The sequence below is a fragment of the Amblyomma mixtum genome, chromosome 6 (genome assembly GCF_055824585.1).
Source record: "Amblyomma mixtum isolate Tamu chromosome 6, ASM5582458v1, whole genome shotgun sequence".
NCBI lineage: Eukaryota > Metazoa > Arthropoda > Arachnida > Ixodida > Ixodidae > Amblyomma > Amblyomma mixtum.
In genome coordinates, this window is record NC_143017.1 from 155153375 (window position 1) to 155172547 (window position 19173).

General features: G+C 46.8%; 1 protein-coding gene across 1 annotated transcript; it reads right to left on the reverse strand.

Moving 5' to 3' along the window:
- Positions 1–213: 213 nt before the first annotated feature.
- On the reverse strand, positions 214–6619 carry LOC149340895 ((3R)-3-hydroxyacyl-CoA dehydrogenase-like). Its single transcript, XM_089551356.1, has 3 exons — positions 6420–6619; positions 4319–4512; positions 214–739 (listed from the first exon to the last, which is right to left on the reverse strand). The coding sequence occupies exons 1-3, from the start codon at positions 6568–6570 to the stop codon at positions 323–325; spliced, it is 762 nt and encodes a 253-aa protein (XP_089407482.1). The 5' UTR covers positions 6571–6619; the 3' UTR covers positions 214–322.
- Between the last annotated feature and the right edge of the window lie 12554 nt (positions 6620–19173).

The window sequence follows — 19173 nt, forward strand, 5'->3', positions numbered from 1 at the left end:
ATACCTTTGCTGCCTCCCAGTTGGGTCCGCAGCAGCATGCACGGGTCTCTTCTGCTCAGATCTCACAGGTCCTCGAATCCAGCAACACATATCCCTTCTTCTTCAGGCCACTGTTAAGTCCGTCCGAAAATTGCTGGGCGAGGCCTTCTGCTCAGTTGCAGAACAGCCTCTAGCCAGGAGGGGGTGGGGGGGGGGGGGGGAAGTGGCGTGCTGAAACAAAGTAAAATTTATTCTCCCTCTCTTTTTCCCTCAATGGAACCCCAGTAGTCGACTACATAAGCTTTGTGATTTTATAGAGGAACGCCCATTTTCTGCGCGTAAATCACATGTACAGTCCTCCAGTGACTTCCAGGACAGCGCCCGTCACAAAGGAACTAGCGCTAGGCAAACAGAAGAATCTGACGGCTTCGGCGACTTCCCGCGGCTCGGCGGCCCTCTTGAGCGGCGTAACAGCAACCAGCTTGGCTCTATCCTCTTCGCTTGCGACGTGCGCCATAGGGGTCTCGGTGTAGCCAGGAAGCACGACGTTGCAGCGGATGCCGTGCTCTGCCAGTTCCTGCGCCGCCGTCTTGGTGAGGGTCACGACTCCGGCCTTGGAAGCACCGTAGGCGCCGCAGTTGGCCCAGCCACCCTTGGCCACGATGCTGGCTATGTTCACGATGGTTGCGCCTCCTTCGGGTAAAGCCTTCTTGGAACGTATCATCTCGTGGCTGGCGGCTCGCGTCACGAGGAAAGTACCCTGCGGAGAGAAATAGCCAAACCAAAGACTATGGCCATTACGTCTGCTACAGTTAATTACCATTGAGTTTGCGCGGTTTCTTGTTCAATTAATCTCTCTCGTTTTCTCTCTTTCCGGCTGTGGGAGAATTCAACATTAGGTAAATGTAGTAGCAGGATGTTTTTCAGGCCTTTAAGGTTGCGGACAAAAAAAAATGTTTCTGCGGGAAACTCTCAGTGCAATTCAAGGGCCTCGACGACACTGAAATTTCAGCGTTACCACTAGTGCCTACAAAGCACAGCCGGTAACCCTTAGCAATCTTGGCAAGAGCGATGTTGTTTGGGTAATGCGGGATATAGAAAGTGTGCACAGTTTCCTAAATGCCTACTACGTGATGTTGTAGGATAGCAACAGAGCAGCGGCCTCGTATCTGTCTAACCGCTGGATCTGAGACAGATATCAGGCTTGCTGCATTATTTGCTCTGAAAAAGTAGCAAATTCAGGCGATTAAAATCCTCACAAATTATAGAAATGATTAATGGTTTGTCTATTTTTGAAGTTATATCTGAACCCACACATACCACGCATGATATGCTTCATAACGCACACAGTATGCGAGAGCTCAGGGACAACAGAATACAAACTTCATTTAAACTGCGGTGTGGAAGTGTACACTTTCCAACACTTTGCAGCAATGGCGCCAACATACAACCTTGGGGGAAGTAAAGTGGAGCGGGATAGAAGGCGAGCAAAACTTAAGGTCTCTGCGCCAAAAAAACTGTCCCATCCGTAAAAATCTCCGTGCACTGTCATCAAGAAGCAGGAGAACACAGCATCAGAGCTCGTTTGTTGCCCGTGCTATAAATTTGGTCAGTCAGATTCCTCCTTCATGTGGCAATGGGCAAATAAAGTTTCATGCACAAACGAATGCGTAAGCGAAGGCCACAAAACAGTGGGCAAGAAAGGGAGTGGTCATTTAGCAGAACTCCGCTTCGAAAACTGATGCAGGCGGGAACGCGCAATGTAGGACGCGCAATGTAAATCAACAGTAGAAAGACGAACTAGTTTTCCTTGGTAATTCAAATTCATTTTTAGACAGGAGTTTGACAGGACGTGGGAAAGAGACGCAACATATAGGACTGTCAAATTTGGCGCTGAAAAAATGCATTGCAATTACTGAAGTGAAGAAGGTTAGGGTTGAATATTTGTTAGGTTTTGCTCTCCATGGGTGCCAAGAAAACAACTGGCTTACTTGAATGCGGCTGGCCTTGCGCATGCATTAAGATAGCTTGTGCCTTTTGTGTCTGAGTTTTTTGGCTGCCTGATTCAAATGTTTGTGTGATGATTGTGATAAATAGTTTATAATACTCTTTCTCCTCTCCACCTTTTATGCGAAGCATACTAGCCGCACAACCGAGCTCTTCCTTGCTGCGCCGCGCGCGGCCGCGTAGCTACCACTTGACCTACATCGGCGCACCACGCGACATGACGTCACAACAGCTGTGAAAGCTGGGGCTCAACTCGTGCGCTCGCTTGCGGACGCGCAGCCTCCACCGGCGGCCTAACTCCCGCTCCTTCCGCTAGGGGCGCTGACGTCACAACAGCTGTGAAAGCTGGGGCTCAACTCGTGCGCTCGCTTGCGGACGCGCAGCCTCCGCCGGCGGCATGCTTCGCATCCTGGGCTTAACCATTTTTACTAAAAACTTATGGGTGCCAAACAAACTGTTTGGTTTGTCCTTTGTTTTCTCTCCTTTGCCCGCGTGTTATTTTTTTTTCGCGATAGGAATGTTTCCACTAATAAGGGAGTAATTACTCATTGACATCCACCTGAGCGCAGCCATACGGCTAAAAAGGAAAGCTATACAGCTTTCTCAAAAACTTCGTAGTTAAAGAAAAATTCGTCCTGGTCCGGGGTTCGAACCCGGGACCACCGCTTCACCGGAGCAGTCGCTCTACCAATTGAGCTAACCGGGACGGCAAGCTTATGGTAGGGCGAGAGCGAATTGATCAATAACTCGAAGTGGGAAACATGTTTTTGAGAAAGCTGTATAGCTTTCCTTTGTAGCCGTATGGCTGCGCTAAGGTGGATGTCAATGAGTAATTACTCCCTTACTACAATTCTACTCCACCTTGGGGGATTCCCCTAAAATTTGACCAAAATGTTTCCACTAATTACCCGCGAGCCCGAACTTTCCCTCTGTTAGCTCCATTCAAGCGTGGTACATACAGATTAAATCTGAGCATAAGTTTCAAAGTAGATGATGACAACAACCCCGCAGTGCACTTTTCACTTCGTGCGCCATCTCATGCGGAATGCTGAAGTAGCTAGCTGATTGTCAGTGGGGTAATTAAGTATTTTAACTTTGAGCTCATCACTTTACTCAAATGCTGGAACCCACTGCAATGAACTTTTTTTTTGCGTTAGCATTATAATCCCCACGTTTGAAAGATTTGTCTGTCCGTCTCTCTGAAGCCTGGGTTGGCAGGCAGCAAAGTTGAGATCGTGAAATCCCGCTCTTCACTTTCAGGAGAGAGGAGGAAGAGTGAAAGTGGGAGATGGAATACGAAGACAAGGGATACGGCGTGTCTTCTGATTGTTGGATTGGGTCGGGTGAGTGGAGCGAGGGTACAACGTGTAACACGGTTATTGATGAACTGGATCATGCCACCCGCTCGCAGGTTCTCAACTCGTCAGTGGCAACGGCAGCTTCGTACGGGGAGACACAAATGTTAACGCATACTCTGCCACATTAATCGTGTGGATCGATTTTTACGCGATAGCGTTGTAGGCCTCGTTCGCAGAAAATACGGTGTCGGTGTTGTCGGCGTTGTGGGCGAAAAATCACGGGCATGACTCTGGCAGGTGGTCCCCAGAGGGCAACCTAGGAGGCAGGTGGGCCACCGAGATTACATGACCTCGCGGCGTCATCACAACCTGCCCACTGGATAGTGCGCAAACTGCCCACTGTGGCAGGTGGCAGTTAAATTAATAGTTGGCCGACCGGTAACGGCAACCTGGGACGCACAAGGCCTTTCGATGGAAGCACCTGCCTTCGCAGGGCAGTGACGCATCGCTTAACCGCTGCATCACGGCGCCAGCAGTGGTATAAGCGCTCCCAGATATCTAATAATGTAAAATAGAGAATGACCTGCATATATTGTGATTAACCGAATACGCTATCGCGTATTCCTCTCCAATTTTTGGTTGTTCTTTGGGGGCCCGTACTGGATGGTCGGATTTTATTTCATTTATGCAATCTGGGCTTGCTTAACGTAGGGCGGATCCGAACTTCAGCACCATGTCATTTTTATCATTTGGACCGCATCGAAATGCACCCGACGCATCCAGCAGCTGAATTCACGACCTCGTTTTCGGCACAAAAACGTGATAACCACCGACACATATCGAGCAATTAAAACATGCAGTTTGCTAAACTTTTCTTAAGTGTCAGTAAGCCTGTTTGGTATAGGCCTGTTTTCCCTTCTGTTTGACGAGGTCAGTTTCACCAACTTTCAATGTCGTCTACAATGGATTTAGGCACTTAGCGGTAATAACCTTTCATCGCACATAAACTGTTCTGAAATTACTTGCAATCTTACTTTCAGGTTTACTCTTGTAATGTCGTCGAACATCTCATCCGTCGTATCGGTGAGAAGTGATTCACGAAAAATGGCTGCGCTGTTCACAACGATGCTCAGCGGCAGAGTGGATGCGCTCCTGATGTTGTCGAAGAGTTTCTCAACGGAAGAGGAATCTCCGACGTCCACATGCAGGGCCAGGTGCTGCACATCTCCTGAAGGACAGAATCCGAGGCAACGACAACTTCAGTGAGTGTGGCTAGCCATTGAAAATGAAGAAAAGTAAGGCAAAAGTAAATCTAATATCACGCAGAGGAAGGACTCTACTCTGTGCGTCGTGCATTAACTTCCTTCAGAATGCGAGCCAACATTTGCTGTGCTTATGAGAGGCGTTATTTAACGGCAAACAGCTCGGTAATATACATATAATATACAGGATACTCCAGCTGAGGAATGGCAGTACTTCAAAAAATCCACATTCCCACTAAAGTAGTGCGCACACACGAACATTCAATTTTCACATGGTGCACATAAGTCCTGTGCCTCTAAGGAAACGTAAAGGTCCTTCGTCACAGGCAATCCTGAAGTCGCTTTAGTCTAGGATCGGCCCAAGTTCGGCGTAAATATGGCATTTATACCTATGTAAGAAAACAATGACTATGGAGGTTCTATCGAGCTTCTAGGCTGCTTGATATAAAAGACCACCTAGCATTCTACCCTAAATTTTAGTTTCAGTCTTCAATGGCAGGTGCATTGATGTGAATCAAAGAACCAGCAAAAGTCACTGCGGCTCGTAGTAGTCAACGGAGCAGCTAAATAGTCATTGACTCGCTGCATTTTCCTAATTTAAATGGGATTAAACGTCCCGGCTCCCGCCTTATTTTGAACTCACTGCTGACGGAAGGAGGAGTGAACCAACCTTTCAGCCAGTCCCGTGACGGCTTGCCGCTCAGCCACTGGCGGAGTGATACGTTGCGATCGGCGAAAGCGAGGAGTCCACGCGCGTATTTTCTTTTTCCGCCGATCTGATTTGCAGTCAAGTTTTCTCTGATTGGATCTATTTATTCACGGAAACGTAAAATTAACAAAATAACAGCGAAATCGAAGATGCCACGTGACTGCCTGAAAGGCACTCCACGCGTTAGTTGACTATTCCTACCTTCAGCGGTTAGTTCAAAAAAAGGCGGGAGCCGGGACGTTTAATCCGATTTAAACAGAAAAATCGGCCGCACCGGACAATAATTCGAAGTTTCTAAGATTGTTCGGAACGTGTAGATCGAGTTTCAGCAGTAAAAAGACGAGTTCAAATTCCTCTTTAGTGCACGTTTCAGCCCCAACTAAAGACAACAAGAAGCGACCACTGGGCTGGGGCTTACTTGTATTTTCTCCGGTTTGATTGTTCTTTAGGCCTCACGCGCTGTTATCAGCAAGAAAACAGAACGTAAAAATTTGGTATCTTGATACTCTTTCGCGGGCGGCGATGCAGACTATATCCAGATTGGCGAAAGTTGCAGTTTTCGGGAGAATTAAGCGCCGTAACCATGCGACAAGCCCAGTGTGACTGCGAATGATCTCACCATTGGCTTTAAGTATACTTAGTGCAGCCAGGTGTTTATAACGCAGACCATATAATAATTTTAGACAGCAGGCATACACTTGGCCAACAACTTATTCTCCTGTATTCGTATAGGAAACAGGTCGTCGAAACTATGCCAGCATTTTGTTTCATTTATGAGGGCCAGCTTTTCCTCTGCTGTAATTGAGATCCCTATCTCAATATGTTATTGAAATTCATCGTGAGGGGTAAGGAAGCTGTACCTCTCTTCCATTTAGTCATGGGCCGCCGTGGTGGCTCAGTGCTTATGGCGCTCGGCTGCTGACCCGAAAGACGCGGGTTCGATCCTGGCCGCGGCGGTCGAATTTTGAATGAGGCGAAATTCTAGAGGCCCGTGTACTGTGCGATGTCAATGCACGTTAAAGAACCCCAGGTGGTCGAAATTTCCTGAGCCCTTCACTACGGCGTCTTTTGTAGCCTGAGTCGCTCTCGGAAGTTAAACCCCCATAAACCAAACTAAACCAATTCAATTAGTCATGTTACCGGGAATATCGACGATTCACTGACCTGGTAGCGATTCGACCACTTTCCGAGCAGCCTCCACGTTCCTGTTTGCAACTACCACGGTAGCACCCTCCGCGGCCAAGGCATGACAGACGGCTTCACCGATGCCGCTCGAGCCCCCCGTCACGAGAGCCAGCCGACCGCTAAGAGCCATGTCCTCCGACGCCTAGGTCCACTCAGTGTCTGCCTGCCGGCATTCTCAACGCCTGCTGGCGCTTTATTGGTCATAATTTATGTGAGAGACAGGAGCGACATCACGTTTCTGCACCGAGGCGATTACGCTGGAAAATCCGCAAACTAAGTTAAGCATACCGAGATAGAGCTCCGTATAAGCATCTCTTCGTCAACAAGGCAGATGGCCTTGCCTACGTGTATTTGTTTGTGTGTGTGTCGATTTTTCTGCACACTCAAGTGGGCAGACGTAAGCAGGTGGGCTGATTGTGCAAAGATATGAAGAGATTTTCTACCTCCTGGCTCAGCACTGAATAACTGCCTAGGAGATAAGCCGAGCTCGGGCTGTTCCATTTTTGGATGCAGCCGCCAAAACAGCAGCTGGAGGTAGTCGGCACGAGGTATATTTTTGTATGGGCGGCAGCTGTAGACGGAAATTTAAGATCGCGACTGCTGGCAAAAAAAAAAGAAAAGAATCAAAGCACCACCTGACCGCAATTAAACGTGAAGACCACAGAAGTATCGTGAATATTAAGTTTAAGGGATTCTAGCATTGACAAAACATAAAAAAACTAGACAAAAACTTCTGTGTTCACTTAGTAATGAAATTCGATTAAAAGCCCAAATATAGATAAGTTTATCTGAACGGTTCCAGCATTCGCACAGCTTTAGTGTCAGGGATCAAGACCTGTTTTAATAAATGACGGAAAGCAACAAAAGTTTCATTATTTTCTTTGGCGGTCTTTCGCTGAAATCTCGGGGTATTTTACAACAATGATGTTCTTTTTGTTTCCGTTGCATCGCTATATAAAATTCAAGATGATGAAAAATGAAATAACATTTAAATAATGGCGGTAATTTAAAATTGACTGAGGACTTAGTACTGATATCTCGTATATTAGAAGCCAAAATAAAACTAATATTGTGAGCCATATAAACGTGACTCTCTGCTCATTCTCCAATGGCATGGATTTCGTAATAGTTTTTCCTTTACAACACAGTTGGTTGAATTGTCACATGATTTAGCGGGAGCTTTGGATGAGAATTGCTACATAGAGTGGTTGTTTCTAGACATTAGGAAGTGGTGTGTAGTCCCTCATTTTTTACTGATAAAGAATTAGGACTGTGAAATATAAACAGTATGGGTGCGAAATGGATAAAAAAAAAAATGTGCACTATTCAAGCGTATGCGCTTGACTAGTTCTAACTTTATCAGTCAAACTTCCGTAGGATTGTCTGATAGGGGATTCGAATTTAGAGCCTTATCACTCAGCTTTCAATGATGATCTTATTAGTGCTTTTGTTTTCTGCGCATGGTGTCTCACTTGATGATTGCTGCCTTTATTTTTATTTTTTTGACGTTTGTGTTCCTATTTATACTGGTACTTTTCTGGAATAAACTTCAGTTTCGAGTTATCGGCTGTTCTTGTAATTCTTTTCTAAGTCCGTGTGTTCCCTTTCACGCTTTTTTATGCTATGCATTGCAACCAACACGCCCAACTTTCCGCTCTTCTAAGCTATGATCATATCATGAGCATAAACATCTAGGTGTTTATATCACTCCTGATCTTTCCCGAAGCCGACCCGTTAATCATATCAAGAGCACAAGTAAAGGCAAAAGGTGGGATCGTCCGCATTCAGTGTGCCACGTTTGCGTGTCTTTCTCGGTGTTTCAGTTAATCGGTCAGCGGGGTCGCCTGCCGAAGCCACGCTGTTGCAGCCAACTAAAAGTGAAGAAGGAAGACCATGCAGAGCTCCACCCGGTAATCCTATCCGAGGTAAGGTTGAAAAAGTGCACAACTACTCTCTAGACATCAATAGAAATGTTTTAATGCGATACCGTTAAAGTCTCTGTTACGATGAAAAACTGGCGTAGGCGTTGTGAGAGAAAAATCACAGGCATGGCTGTAGCAGGTGGTCCCCAGAGAGCAACCTAGGAGGCAGGTGGGTCGCCTATAGGTCACGTGACCTTGCAACGTCATCACAACCTGCCCACAGGATAGTGAGCGAACTGCCCACCGTGCCAGTTGGAATTTGAAGGATTGGTCGCTCGGGAAGGGCAACTTGGGCAGCGTAAGGCCCAACGCTGGGAGCCCCTGCCATCGCGCATCGCTTAACCGCTGCACTACTGCGCCAGGAGGGATGCGAGCACTCCTATGGGTCTATGAATGTAGAGTAGGTAATGGCGTTCTAAATGGATGGGAATTAACCAATTACGCTCCCGAGCCACACTCTTAAGGCGGAGCTTAAGTGCGTACTCTGATTACTTGTTTGATTACTTGTTGTGTTGCTTTGGCGTTCTGTTCCTTTTTGTGGGCTGTTCTCTCGTGCTATAATTTCGCCCACGTTGTCGGAGATCAACTTTGCACTCGACTGCTCGAGATCACCTTTTATTCGTGACGCCAGTTATAACGGAAGAAAGGGGAACCACATTTCGTGTACTTAAATAGGCATGTACGTAAAGACATTGCTGTAACTATGCCACACCTTACCCTCGCTCCAGCAAGTCAGCAAGCTCCTACAAGCGGGGATTGCGGCCCGCGTCGGCAGCATGGTGATGGGGCCGAGGGGGAGGAGCCGGCGGAAAAGCGCCTAACTTTCAGCTTGGTAAAAGTAACGAGAGGAGAAGAAAATGCCTGAATGCGCCGAAATTCATTTTATACTACAGATACCTCAGCTTCTAACAAACGCATTGAAAAAAAATCTTGCTGAAGGATATTTGTGAAGTGGCGTTTCTTTCTTTCTTTCTTTCTTTCTTTCTTTCTTTCTTTCTTTCTTTCTTTCTTTCTTTCTTTCTTTCTTTCTTTCTTTCTTTCTTTCTTTCTTTCTTTCTTTCTTTCTTTCTTTCTTTCTTTCTTTCTTTCCTTCTTTCTTTCTTTCTTTCTTTCTTTCATTATTCAAGACATTCCGTTACAGGAATGCCTTGGGGGACGCGACAAAAGGCAATAGACATGCCTGACGGGGCCGCGCCCGCCTTGGCTGCGGCGGAAACAACATAACATAAGCACATTAATTACAAAGCAAAATAAACATCAATACTGCATGATATGAAAGGGCATGAAAAACACAAAAATACAGGTACATAAAAACAATAAGTCGGATCAGTAGTGTGGTGTTATGAAAAACAGTGATCTATGTGCGCACGTCTCCAATCATCACAATGAAGGTAAAGATCCGGAGTGAAGGCGAACGAAATTATCAGCACAGCATGGTCTTTAGTTTTCATTTAAGAAAAAGTTTATAAGTGTTCTTCTCAGTCTTTGCACCTTGGTGGCAGTAAACAGTATCTCAGCTAATTCAGGATGCGCATTGAGGAAATCCGGAATCAAATAACTTAGTTTTTGATCACCGTATGTTGTACGCGAACGGGGCCTAGGTATTAAGTTTTGTCGTAGATAATAAGGACCAGGTTGGGCATGATATTTAGTTTGAAATGTTATATCTGTATGGTGAAGACGCGAAATTTCCAGGGCCAGTTTGTGTTTATGGAGTTTGTGAATGGGCATTATTTTATTACTTTTAAAATGACGTGCAGTGTCCTCCGAAAGATCTAAATTGTCTATTGCTCTCACTGCTCGCTTTTGCAAAGAGAAAAGACAATCCAAATTTGTCTTAGTCGTTGTAGCCCATACTAGGAAACAGTAACAGAAGCGTGAATGTAAAAGCGCATAGTAGATTTGCTTTTTTACAGCAGACGGAACATGGTATCTTATCATGTTTAAAATTCCCACGGCTCGCCCAAGGTCCCTACGCAGTGCGTCAACGTGAGGCGTCCATGAAAGGTTCTCCTGGAATATTACCCCCAAAAATCTAACTGTAGTCGATTGTTCGATAGTAATGTTATGAAATTTTAAGTGCAAGTTCATGGGCGGATGGGTTCCCCTCGGTCTAAACAGTATGTATTTAGTTTTACTTGTGTTTAATTGGAGTCTGTTCGAAAGAAGCCATAAGTTCAGTCCAGTTAACCATTCGTTGGCCTGATGAAACACGTCCACAACGTCAGCGCCTGAGAAAAACACATTCGTGTCCGCATACCGCACGCAACTTTATTCAGAGCCTCTTAGTTTATGCTACTGTCTTAAAGTTTTGAGCTTTGTAAGGGGGCAAGAGATACTAGCGGCCCAGCCACGACATCTCGGCTGTTGTACGACGGCCGTGTCACGCGTAGCTGCGAGAGGAGACACGCGCATGCCTGACGCCTGTTTCACATGCAAGCGAAAATGCTAGCGAATCCTGTCGCCGCGGCGGAAAAACCTGTTTTTGAATCGTTTCTGCGATGAGCGGCGAAGTTCCAACAAGTTGGAAATTTTCGCTGCGACGCGCCGCTCAATCGCTCAGCCGCTTGCATGTGAGCCAGCCTTGAGACGGCCTGCAGGCGCCAGCCTGCGCGTGCTGGCAGGCTTGCCAGATGGCCGGAAATAAATTGTCTAGCCCGTAAAGAACCCGCACTTCGTGCGACGCAGAATGCGAGACCAATAGGCATCAGCGTCAAGACCCCACAGTATACGCCGCCGAAACCTCAGCAAAGAGAAAGAGGCGTGAAGACATTGCGGTATGTGGCACTGAAGATAAGCCTAGCAGCGCGGCCCAGTATTGCAAATGGCTGGTTTCACTCTGGTCCTTTCTAGGGCCGGCCTTTGTAATACGTTGCCAATATTGGGCCAGTTACCTGTTGTTCTTGGAAGGCAGCTTCAGCGGAGAAACTCCGCAATGCCTTGCGTCGCGCAAGCCAAACCCCCCCCCCTACTCCCCCCTTTCTGTTAGAAGTTTCTCTTCGAGCGTGCACCGCTAAGCCCCCCTCCCCTGGTACAAGAAATTGTCTTCAGTTCCTCCCGGTGGTGGTAGTTAAAATGCTTTATTGACAGAGGAGGTCTTGACGGCCGCGGTAGTTATTCTGGAACTCTGTTGGCGGAGGCTGCTGCCCTGGCTGTTGTTCGTCCCGAAAAAGATTTCTGCCTAGGTGTCTTTTTGGAGGTAAAAGCTAAAACCGAAGGAGTTAGAGATGCATTTCGCAAGATATTCCGGGACAACCTGTGTTTGATTACAGTTGCATTGGGTGTGGTCGTATGAGGCCCAGCATTGACCCCACAGCGTTACTATCGCTTGCCACAAGCTGAAAAATCCGTTTCTGACGTATTACTTACCTCACCACATTCCAGTTGTACACCAGCTGTTACATTGCCGTAACTGTGACGCAAACTTCTTTCTTTTCGCGAAGGTCACAAATACTGTCAAGACTTTTACAACAGCGTTTCTTGATTACAGTGCCATGCACACGCGTCCTTATCATTCTCTGCTTGCCACGGGACGCGAGTTATCATGTGTATGTTCGCGACGCGCGACTTTACTGTTACCGAATGGAGGCGGTCACGCGCCATTTATTTTACGCCACTTGAAAAGTGCGATATAAAGAACTATCACTGTAATTGTGATGTCAACAATTGCCGTGCGAGTTGCGATCGCCGCCGCCAAGTTGCTTTCTTTTCGTAGCTGGCCCAAGTTCGCCTGAATAAGCAGTTTCAGCTCGAAACCTTGCAGGAACTTCATGATTAATTATTGAATTAGCTGCTGGCTGCGCTCAATTACTCTAATGGCGTATTCCAAGCGGCGTATAGAAGCAGAGGCCTGAATACACAAAGATGCGCAAAAATCGCTCTCAGCCAATATAGCTAAGGATTCCAATACAAATCGCCCTTTGAAGCACCACTTTCGGTTTGCGGGGCAAGAGAACATGCTCCGGATCGCCGATTGAAATACTCAGCAAATGTCGTACCTCTTTCTTCGCACTATCGCACGGCATACGAACCTCTTCGAGGATTTAGAGCAGGCAGATACAACACTGTCTGAGGGAAGTACCTGCTTTACAGCAAGTTACCGCGAATGTACTCTTTCCTTCAGAAAATGAACACCAGTTGCAGCAGCTCGTTTGATATCGTTGCGACCAGCTGTCCAGCTTACCTTCCGATAGCATCAGTTCTCCAATGAGGCAGGGTGCGTTGGAATCGCTTTTTAAGCAGACATTTTTCTCAGTTATGTGCGACGTGTGTGCTTACGCAGGCTTCGCCACTTATGAATATGCTGGACGATTTAAGTATATCCTCCGCTCTTTGTTGGCAGAACTACTTCAATTATTTTGAATGATGAAGAAGCTGAATGCAACCTTATTTTTTACAATGTAAAGTCAGATGTCTGCTCGTCGACCTCCTTCACTGAATTCGCGTTCTCGCATAAAAATCCGTACATTCGTCATGCCGTTTCAACAATGGACAGGAGCTTCGAAAAGGGATGAATATCCTAAATGGGCACTGAGAAAATGAACGGAAAGTAGAAACTACGCTAGACAGATGAGTGCGATCCAAGAACGCTAGACCAGCGTCTCTTTTAGTGCGAAAACACACTTCGCTAGCAATACTGACGCCTCTACCTTTGACCCTTGACCTTTGTTATGAAAAGACAGGGATACGTGTGGCTACGGGAAAGTCACGTGGTGCGGAACTTTAAAAGAAATTCTGTTGGAGGACAATGCAAAGAAGTTTCTATGTAAGAGTCAAGTGAATTCGAAGGATAAGTTTAGGCAATGTTTACGCAATAGTCAAGGTTATTCCAAGCCAAGTGCTTTAGCATGTCATACACGATTTAGTGGCGTTAAAACTCTGCCATTGTTTCAGCCTGCTTGAGGCCTTGTACGCCTGTATTCCTGCTCTTGGAGTTGGAGCTTCTGGTGCGAATAGACTTGATTATTCGGAGCTGGCATCGAGTCACTTTAAGTGAGAAGAATCCGCAAGCCATAATAAAATATTGTCTGCAAACGAGGTTTTCTTGGCGTGGACGCACATTTTCACTAGAGCGAGCCATAATGATCAGATGATGAGAATGCAGCGCAATTGACATAACTCCAGTCGTCTTCCCCCACAGCGCTTTCTTGCTCTGGCCGTAACGAACGCGCTTTAAAGATGTTTTCGACACTCGATACCAAGGCAATGGAGATGTGCAAATGTGATTTTAAGTGAACTTTAACTGAGACTGTGCTTAGGATAGGATAACTTAGTCGAAGCTGTAGCTTTAAGAACATTGAGCATGGTAGTCACGCAGGGATCCCTTGGACACTGATGGCTTCTTTCTGTAATAGCTGCAGAGAACCTGCAATAGGTTATCTGCAGGTTATCTGCAATAGGTTATACAATGCGCATTCGTCAGGAATAGGAGAATAAAGAGCCAGCTTTTTTTTTCCTTGTAAGTAACAAACATGCAGACAAGCAGCTAGCTTAGATAACCAACAAACAGAAGTGTTTTTGATAAAGATTGTGGCGTTCTGATATTACATCGATTACGGCGATATAAATGCGCCCGTATAGCTATACACAACGCTTGGATCGGCTAACACTCCACCCAAGCAGAATCGTCGCGTCTGCAGCTGGACCTGCGACTCTTTTATTTTCAAACTCCTGAGCAGTCAATAACACCGTACCGGGCTGGTCATTCTCATAAACTCACCTGATTTTAAACGATAGCATGACATCATTATCATATACCTGCCATTAAGAGAATCCTCAGTAGTTTTGGTGGTGAACTGTTAGTGAGCAAAAGATTACATTGACACTTTAGCGCTATGCTTGCGATTTGTAGCCGGCGCCACTCAATTGATGTAACTATGCAAATTAGTCTGAACTGAAATACGTGCTTACTGGCTAAAAATGGACTTTGAACGAATCCGCGCTTCAAATATACTAGCGACGCCATTATACACTTTTTATATGAACATTATTTTAACATTTAGCAGCCTAACGTTGTATGCATAGTTTCAATGTCAAACTGCTGCTTAAATCTTACCGAAAACGTTGCGAGAAAGATTATAACTTTAGCACAACAATGCAGTATAGCATGTACTGTTAGTCTAACTCGCACAGTAGTGTGCTAGTCTGTTAATTTTGGCTCCACGGATACGATGCGCCCACGACGAGTAAGAATAATAACTTTGTGAGCTGCCTGTGAAATGTGAGATGCGACGCCTTCTGCAGCCATAGCGTGGCATATATAGATCGAGTATCGCCGATGCCACTCGCGCCGCCCGTCACCAGAGCCAGCCGATCGCTGCGAGCCGTGTCCGGCACTGTCTCGGTTGAAAAAACAAAACAGTGTGCAAAAGTAGGGGTGTCAACCACACAGCAATCAGTCAGTTTGTGCGATGGAGCTCGGCGACCCTGAGCATCTGCGCACGTGCCTGTCAACTGCCACAGATAGTATGAAATCTTTTCCATGCTTCATGCATTCGCTCAAAGCACAGGCTTTTATCGAACAATGCTGTCAGCAACCGGCACGCGTCTGCTCTTTTGTGTTTTGAAAAGTCAGAACGAAATACATGACGTCGATAGAAAAACGGGGGGGGGGGGGGGGGGGGGGGGGGGATGAGGTAATAAGAAACGTCACAGGGCAGTGAGGAGATACGCGAATTGTGTTTGTCCTTGCACCTGTGACGTACAGATGAAAAACTGCATTCGTCCGCTAAGCATGCCTTCATAAGAGGTATGCAGTGTGTATGTTTCATTATGGCTCACGCGTCACTTCTCGTCCAACCTGGGACATCGGCCGAAGCTTTATCTTATCACACACCTCTCCCCTCTTCTAAGCAATCCACCAGCTGCGTCTGCGGTGGGCAGACGTGTTGGACCAACACAACATGACATTTCGCGCGTAATATAAATTATGTACGCTATATATCGTGCATGAATATCAGAAAAAATTTCCAAATTTAATGCGAAACAGCAGTGCCCGCAGTGCCGCGCACTGCTGAAGTTCGCCTTGTGCTGTCTGCCCCAAACAAATTGTCCCATTTGTGCAGATTGACGTTTCCTCATATCTTCAAAAGATATGAAGGTTGCTGGAGAGAAAGGCATGGTTTCACTTGCGTAAACGAGGCAGCTGTGCGCGTTAGTTTTTACTTTTTCTGATTTATTTAATTTGCTTCCCAAATTAGTGTTTGCAAATTCATTTTTTCGTTGCGTTTTCGTTCCATGGATTTTACATTGTTGCATTTCTACACTTCTACGCTGTTACTTTTTCTTGCGGGCGATAACATTGCACATTGTACGCATTGCTCTAAATACGACTGTTAGTGCATTAATTGCTGGCACATCACCTTCTTTTTCCGCCAAACTTTTCTTCTTTTGCTGTCGTTTGAGACGCGAGCAGCTTGCGGTGCTGTTGTTTCTGCTTGAAGGCCTGCTCCTCAGTTCGGCCTTTTAGTTTCCACCCTCGCAACAATGTAGAGCCTGCCCGTTTACGAGGATGCAACAACACAATATTTGCTTTTCGCTTTTTTTCCTATATATTCTACTGACTTCAAACCAGGCAAAACTCCGGTGGTCCGGGCTTCCTCTTTTCTGTTTTTTTCCTGCTAAGAGGTGTAGTGAAAGTTCGCCACGCAGGCGAATAATCAAACCTGAATAATTTCTTTCCTTAACCCGCGATACAGCAGTGGTGCGGAAAGGAGCCGTCCTTTGGCTTCACCATTCCATCTCCTTCTCTCTTTTCACTTCTATAAGTGTGCGTTGCGATGAACCGCTTGCTTAAAATGTACCTGGGTCCACACTATAGGCATCAGGAGATTGAAGCAGAGAGAGGAAGTAGTCGGCTCGTTGTCGCTTACGGGACATGCTGATGTCGGGCTCGTCGTCGCCGGGACTGCCTGGGTGTGGTGTGGCACGGGTTCGAAAAAAAGTTGACTGCCTTCTGTGGCCAGGCTAGGGGCTTCCTTGCGGTTGCGCTGCCTTCGTTTCCTCCTGGTCGTGAATTCTCGCTAAGCTTCCGGGGGTGGGGACTCGTTGGCGGAGGCCGATCTCGAGCAACGGCAAAACCCAGGGCTCCCAGGTCGTAGCGCAGTACCAGTCTCCAGTCTTGCTCTTGCCGACCGTCTCATCCGCTAGCTTCGAAAGCTCACTTCGTTCCCACCGTCGGCTCCCTCTTTTATACTCTCGGTGAGCCCGCCGCCTTACCTTCGCCCCGCCCGCTGCCTTTGTCGGCTCTCCTTCGTAACCGATAGGCTCTTAATAACGAGGCCACTTGGGCCCTACAGTAAAGGAGTAGTCGGCGGCATATCTCGGCAAAATCACGAGTGCCCACTCAGGCTCACTCATAAAAGTTTGGTCAACCTACGCGCTCACTCAAACTCACGCTCACAGAGGCCTGGGCTCACTCGAGCTCATGAACTCAAGTTCATTTAGGATTAGAATTCACTTGGGCTCACTCAAACTCACTAGTCATCACGAATCAACCCCTCATAACGACTCACTCAGACTCACGACTCATCTGGGCTCACTCATTTCGGCTCATGACCCACCTGGGCTCAGTATTGCGAGTGCACAGGAAACTCGACTGGACTGACAACGATTCATCATAACCTGCATGCGAGCCCGGAATCGCCACGACTCACAACTCAGATCGTGATCTGAATGTGAGCCCGAACTCACTCACAACTCAGATCATGATCGAATGTGAGTGCGAACTCACTCATGACTTAGATCATGATCTGAACGTGAATCCGGACTCACTCACGACTCAGATCATGATCTGAAATTAGCGTGAGTGAGCCCGGATGAGTCCACTCATGGGCGAGTTCGCCGACCTATGGTCGGCGGCTTCAAGTCTGGGAAGCGTTCCGCGAGGCCAATACGCCAGGCTATCGGGATCAAGCCTCCACGAAATATCATTGCCCCGGGTCTTGTGCCGATGCACGTGCACAGACCGCCACGGTGTCAAACCCTCTGGCGTCTAAGTCCGCAAATCGAGTGCAATGCCTCGCTGAATTCATGCGCTGTTATCGCCGGATTTGTATCGGGAGTTGTATCGGTGCTCCTATTTTTCCTCTTTTTTTTCTTTGAGCGTTGTTAATGTTTCCTGGGGTGTGTATACAAAGGGGTGCATGTTGTGAAGTGTTATTTGGAAGGAAACCCCGTGTCCTGTATTGCATGAGCTTTTCCCGAGCCACAATTTCCGACTCTCGCCACACTATGCTGAACCGTGTGCCTAAGGTCGACAGCAAGCACGGAGGGATTACTGTCTTTGCAGGTCAAGTACGCGTAGCATATCATTGAAGTATATGCGCATCTCCTGAGAATATCCCACTCCATACTGCAGCAGGATGGAGAAGACCTTTTTGTCAACATTTAGGACACAAAAGGTTTTCTGCGTTTCTCGGTTACGTTTAATTTCTAGCGAAACTCGGGTCTCAGCTCACAGTTTGGATTAGACGCGCTTGTAAGGTGCTGGTAATACCGCATGATTCAGGAAAGCCCCCCCCCCAGTAATTTTTAGAAATAGATATTTTCTGACGCAAAACGATGGCTTTTGCGACACAGTAATACTACAGTGGTGGCGGACATCAGAAAAAAGGGTGAATCATTTTAACTGTATTAGGCTGTTAACTGTAGCAGGAAAAAGAGGAGTCATTTTAACTGTAAACTAATTTCTAGTACCATACATTACATTCTTGAAATAAGCGATTTGTAGCTGGCCTAAAGTAATAATTATATCATGATTTATAATTTTGAAAGCGGGATTACGCTCGGCCCTCGGCCACAACGAATTATTTTAAATCCTGCCCGTTCCATGAAAGTATAGCTGGTTCTGAGAGCGCCCAGACATACCCACAAGCAAACGTCACACGGCTACGCGTGCCATGTGGCCTTCACTCCTTTCTCGCACTGGGGCAACACCACCTCCTATAGCCCAGGAGGTGTTGGGCGGGGAGATGTAGTAGTGACTCAAAAATTAAGGCGTGAGCAGCGGCCAGCAATGTTTTGCGCCAGAAAGTGGCAGTAAAGTCACGTAACAAGTCCGCCGCCAAGCGACGTGTGGATCACCAAACTTCGTAGCGCCACAGCGGAGAGCGCAATAACGTTTCCGAAATACTAAGAACTGATGTGTCTATTACTAGCCGCCACGTGAACATGTCTAATTGCGACCATGGGCCTCACTGCAATAGTTAAAACTTTATCTGTTAGAAATAACCAAACATGTACACAGTCAATGAAGTTCTCTTGTTATTTTTTTTTTTACCGTTCGAGTACTACTGGCATTACTATGCCGAAAAAGCCACCCTCCTACTCTCCGCTTTTCCGCTTGGTAAGCTTTACTCTCTCTCTCTCTGTATTTAATCATGCTACCGAGGGATGGGCTGGCAGGATGCTCTGAAACAACCGGTAGTATTCCACCTCTCTTCTGTCCACGTCGTCACCCATCGTATCCCTCTTTCTTCTCCTCTGCCGCTTCCGTTTGCAGCGTTCTCTCAGGCCTCTCTCTCTCTCTTGACGCACACAGCCTTAAAACCTGTGATCACATTTTTTACGTTCTGCTTATCATCAATCACAACGCGGAAACAGGACGCTGATTGCCGCCTGCATTGTTCGCCAAGAGTGAGCCAGTGCATTACAATACAGCACGGATTTACCGCAATCGATGCAACTCAAAACCGTGTTCATCCGTCGATTGTGCAAAAGCGCACGGAGTCGCCGAACTCTGGCACTCGATCTGGCTTTAAATGCTCGCTGATCGGGCCCCGTGTTTTGTTGCTCGCTACGATTCGACCGAG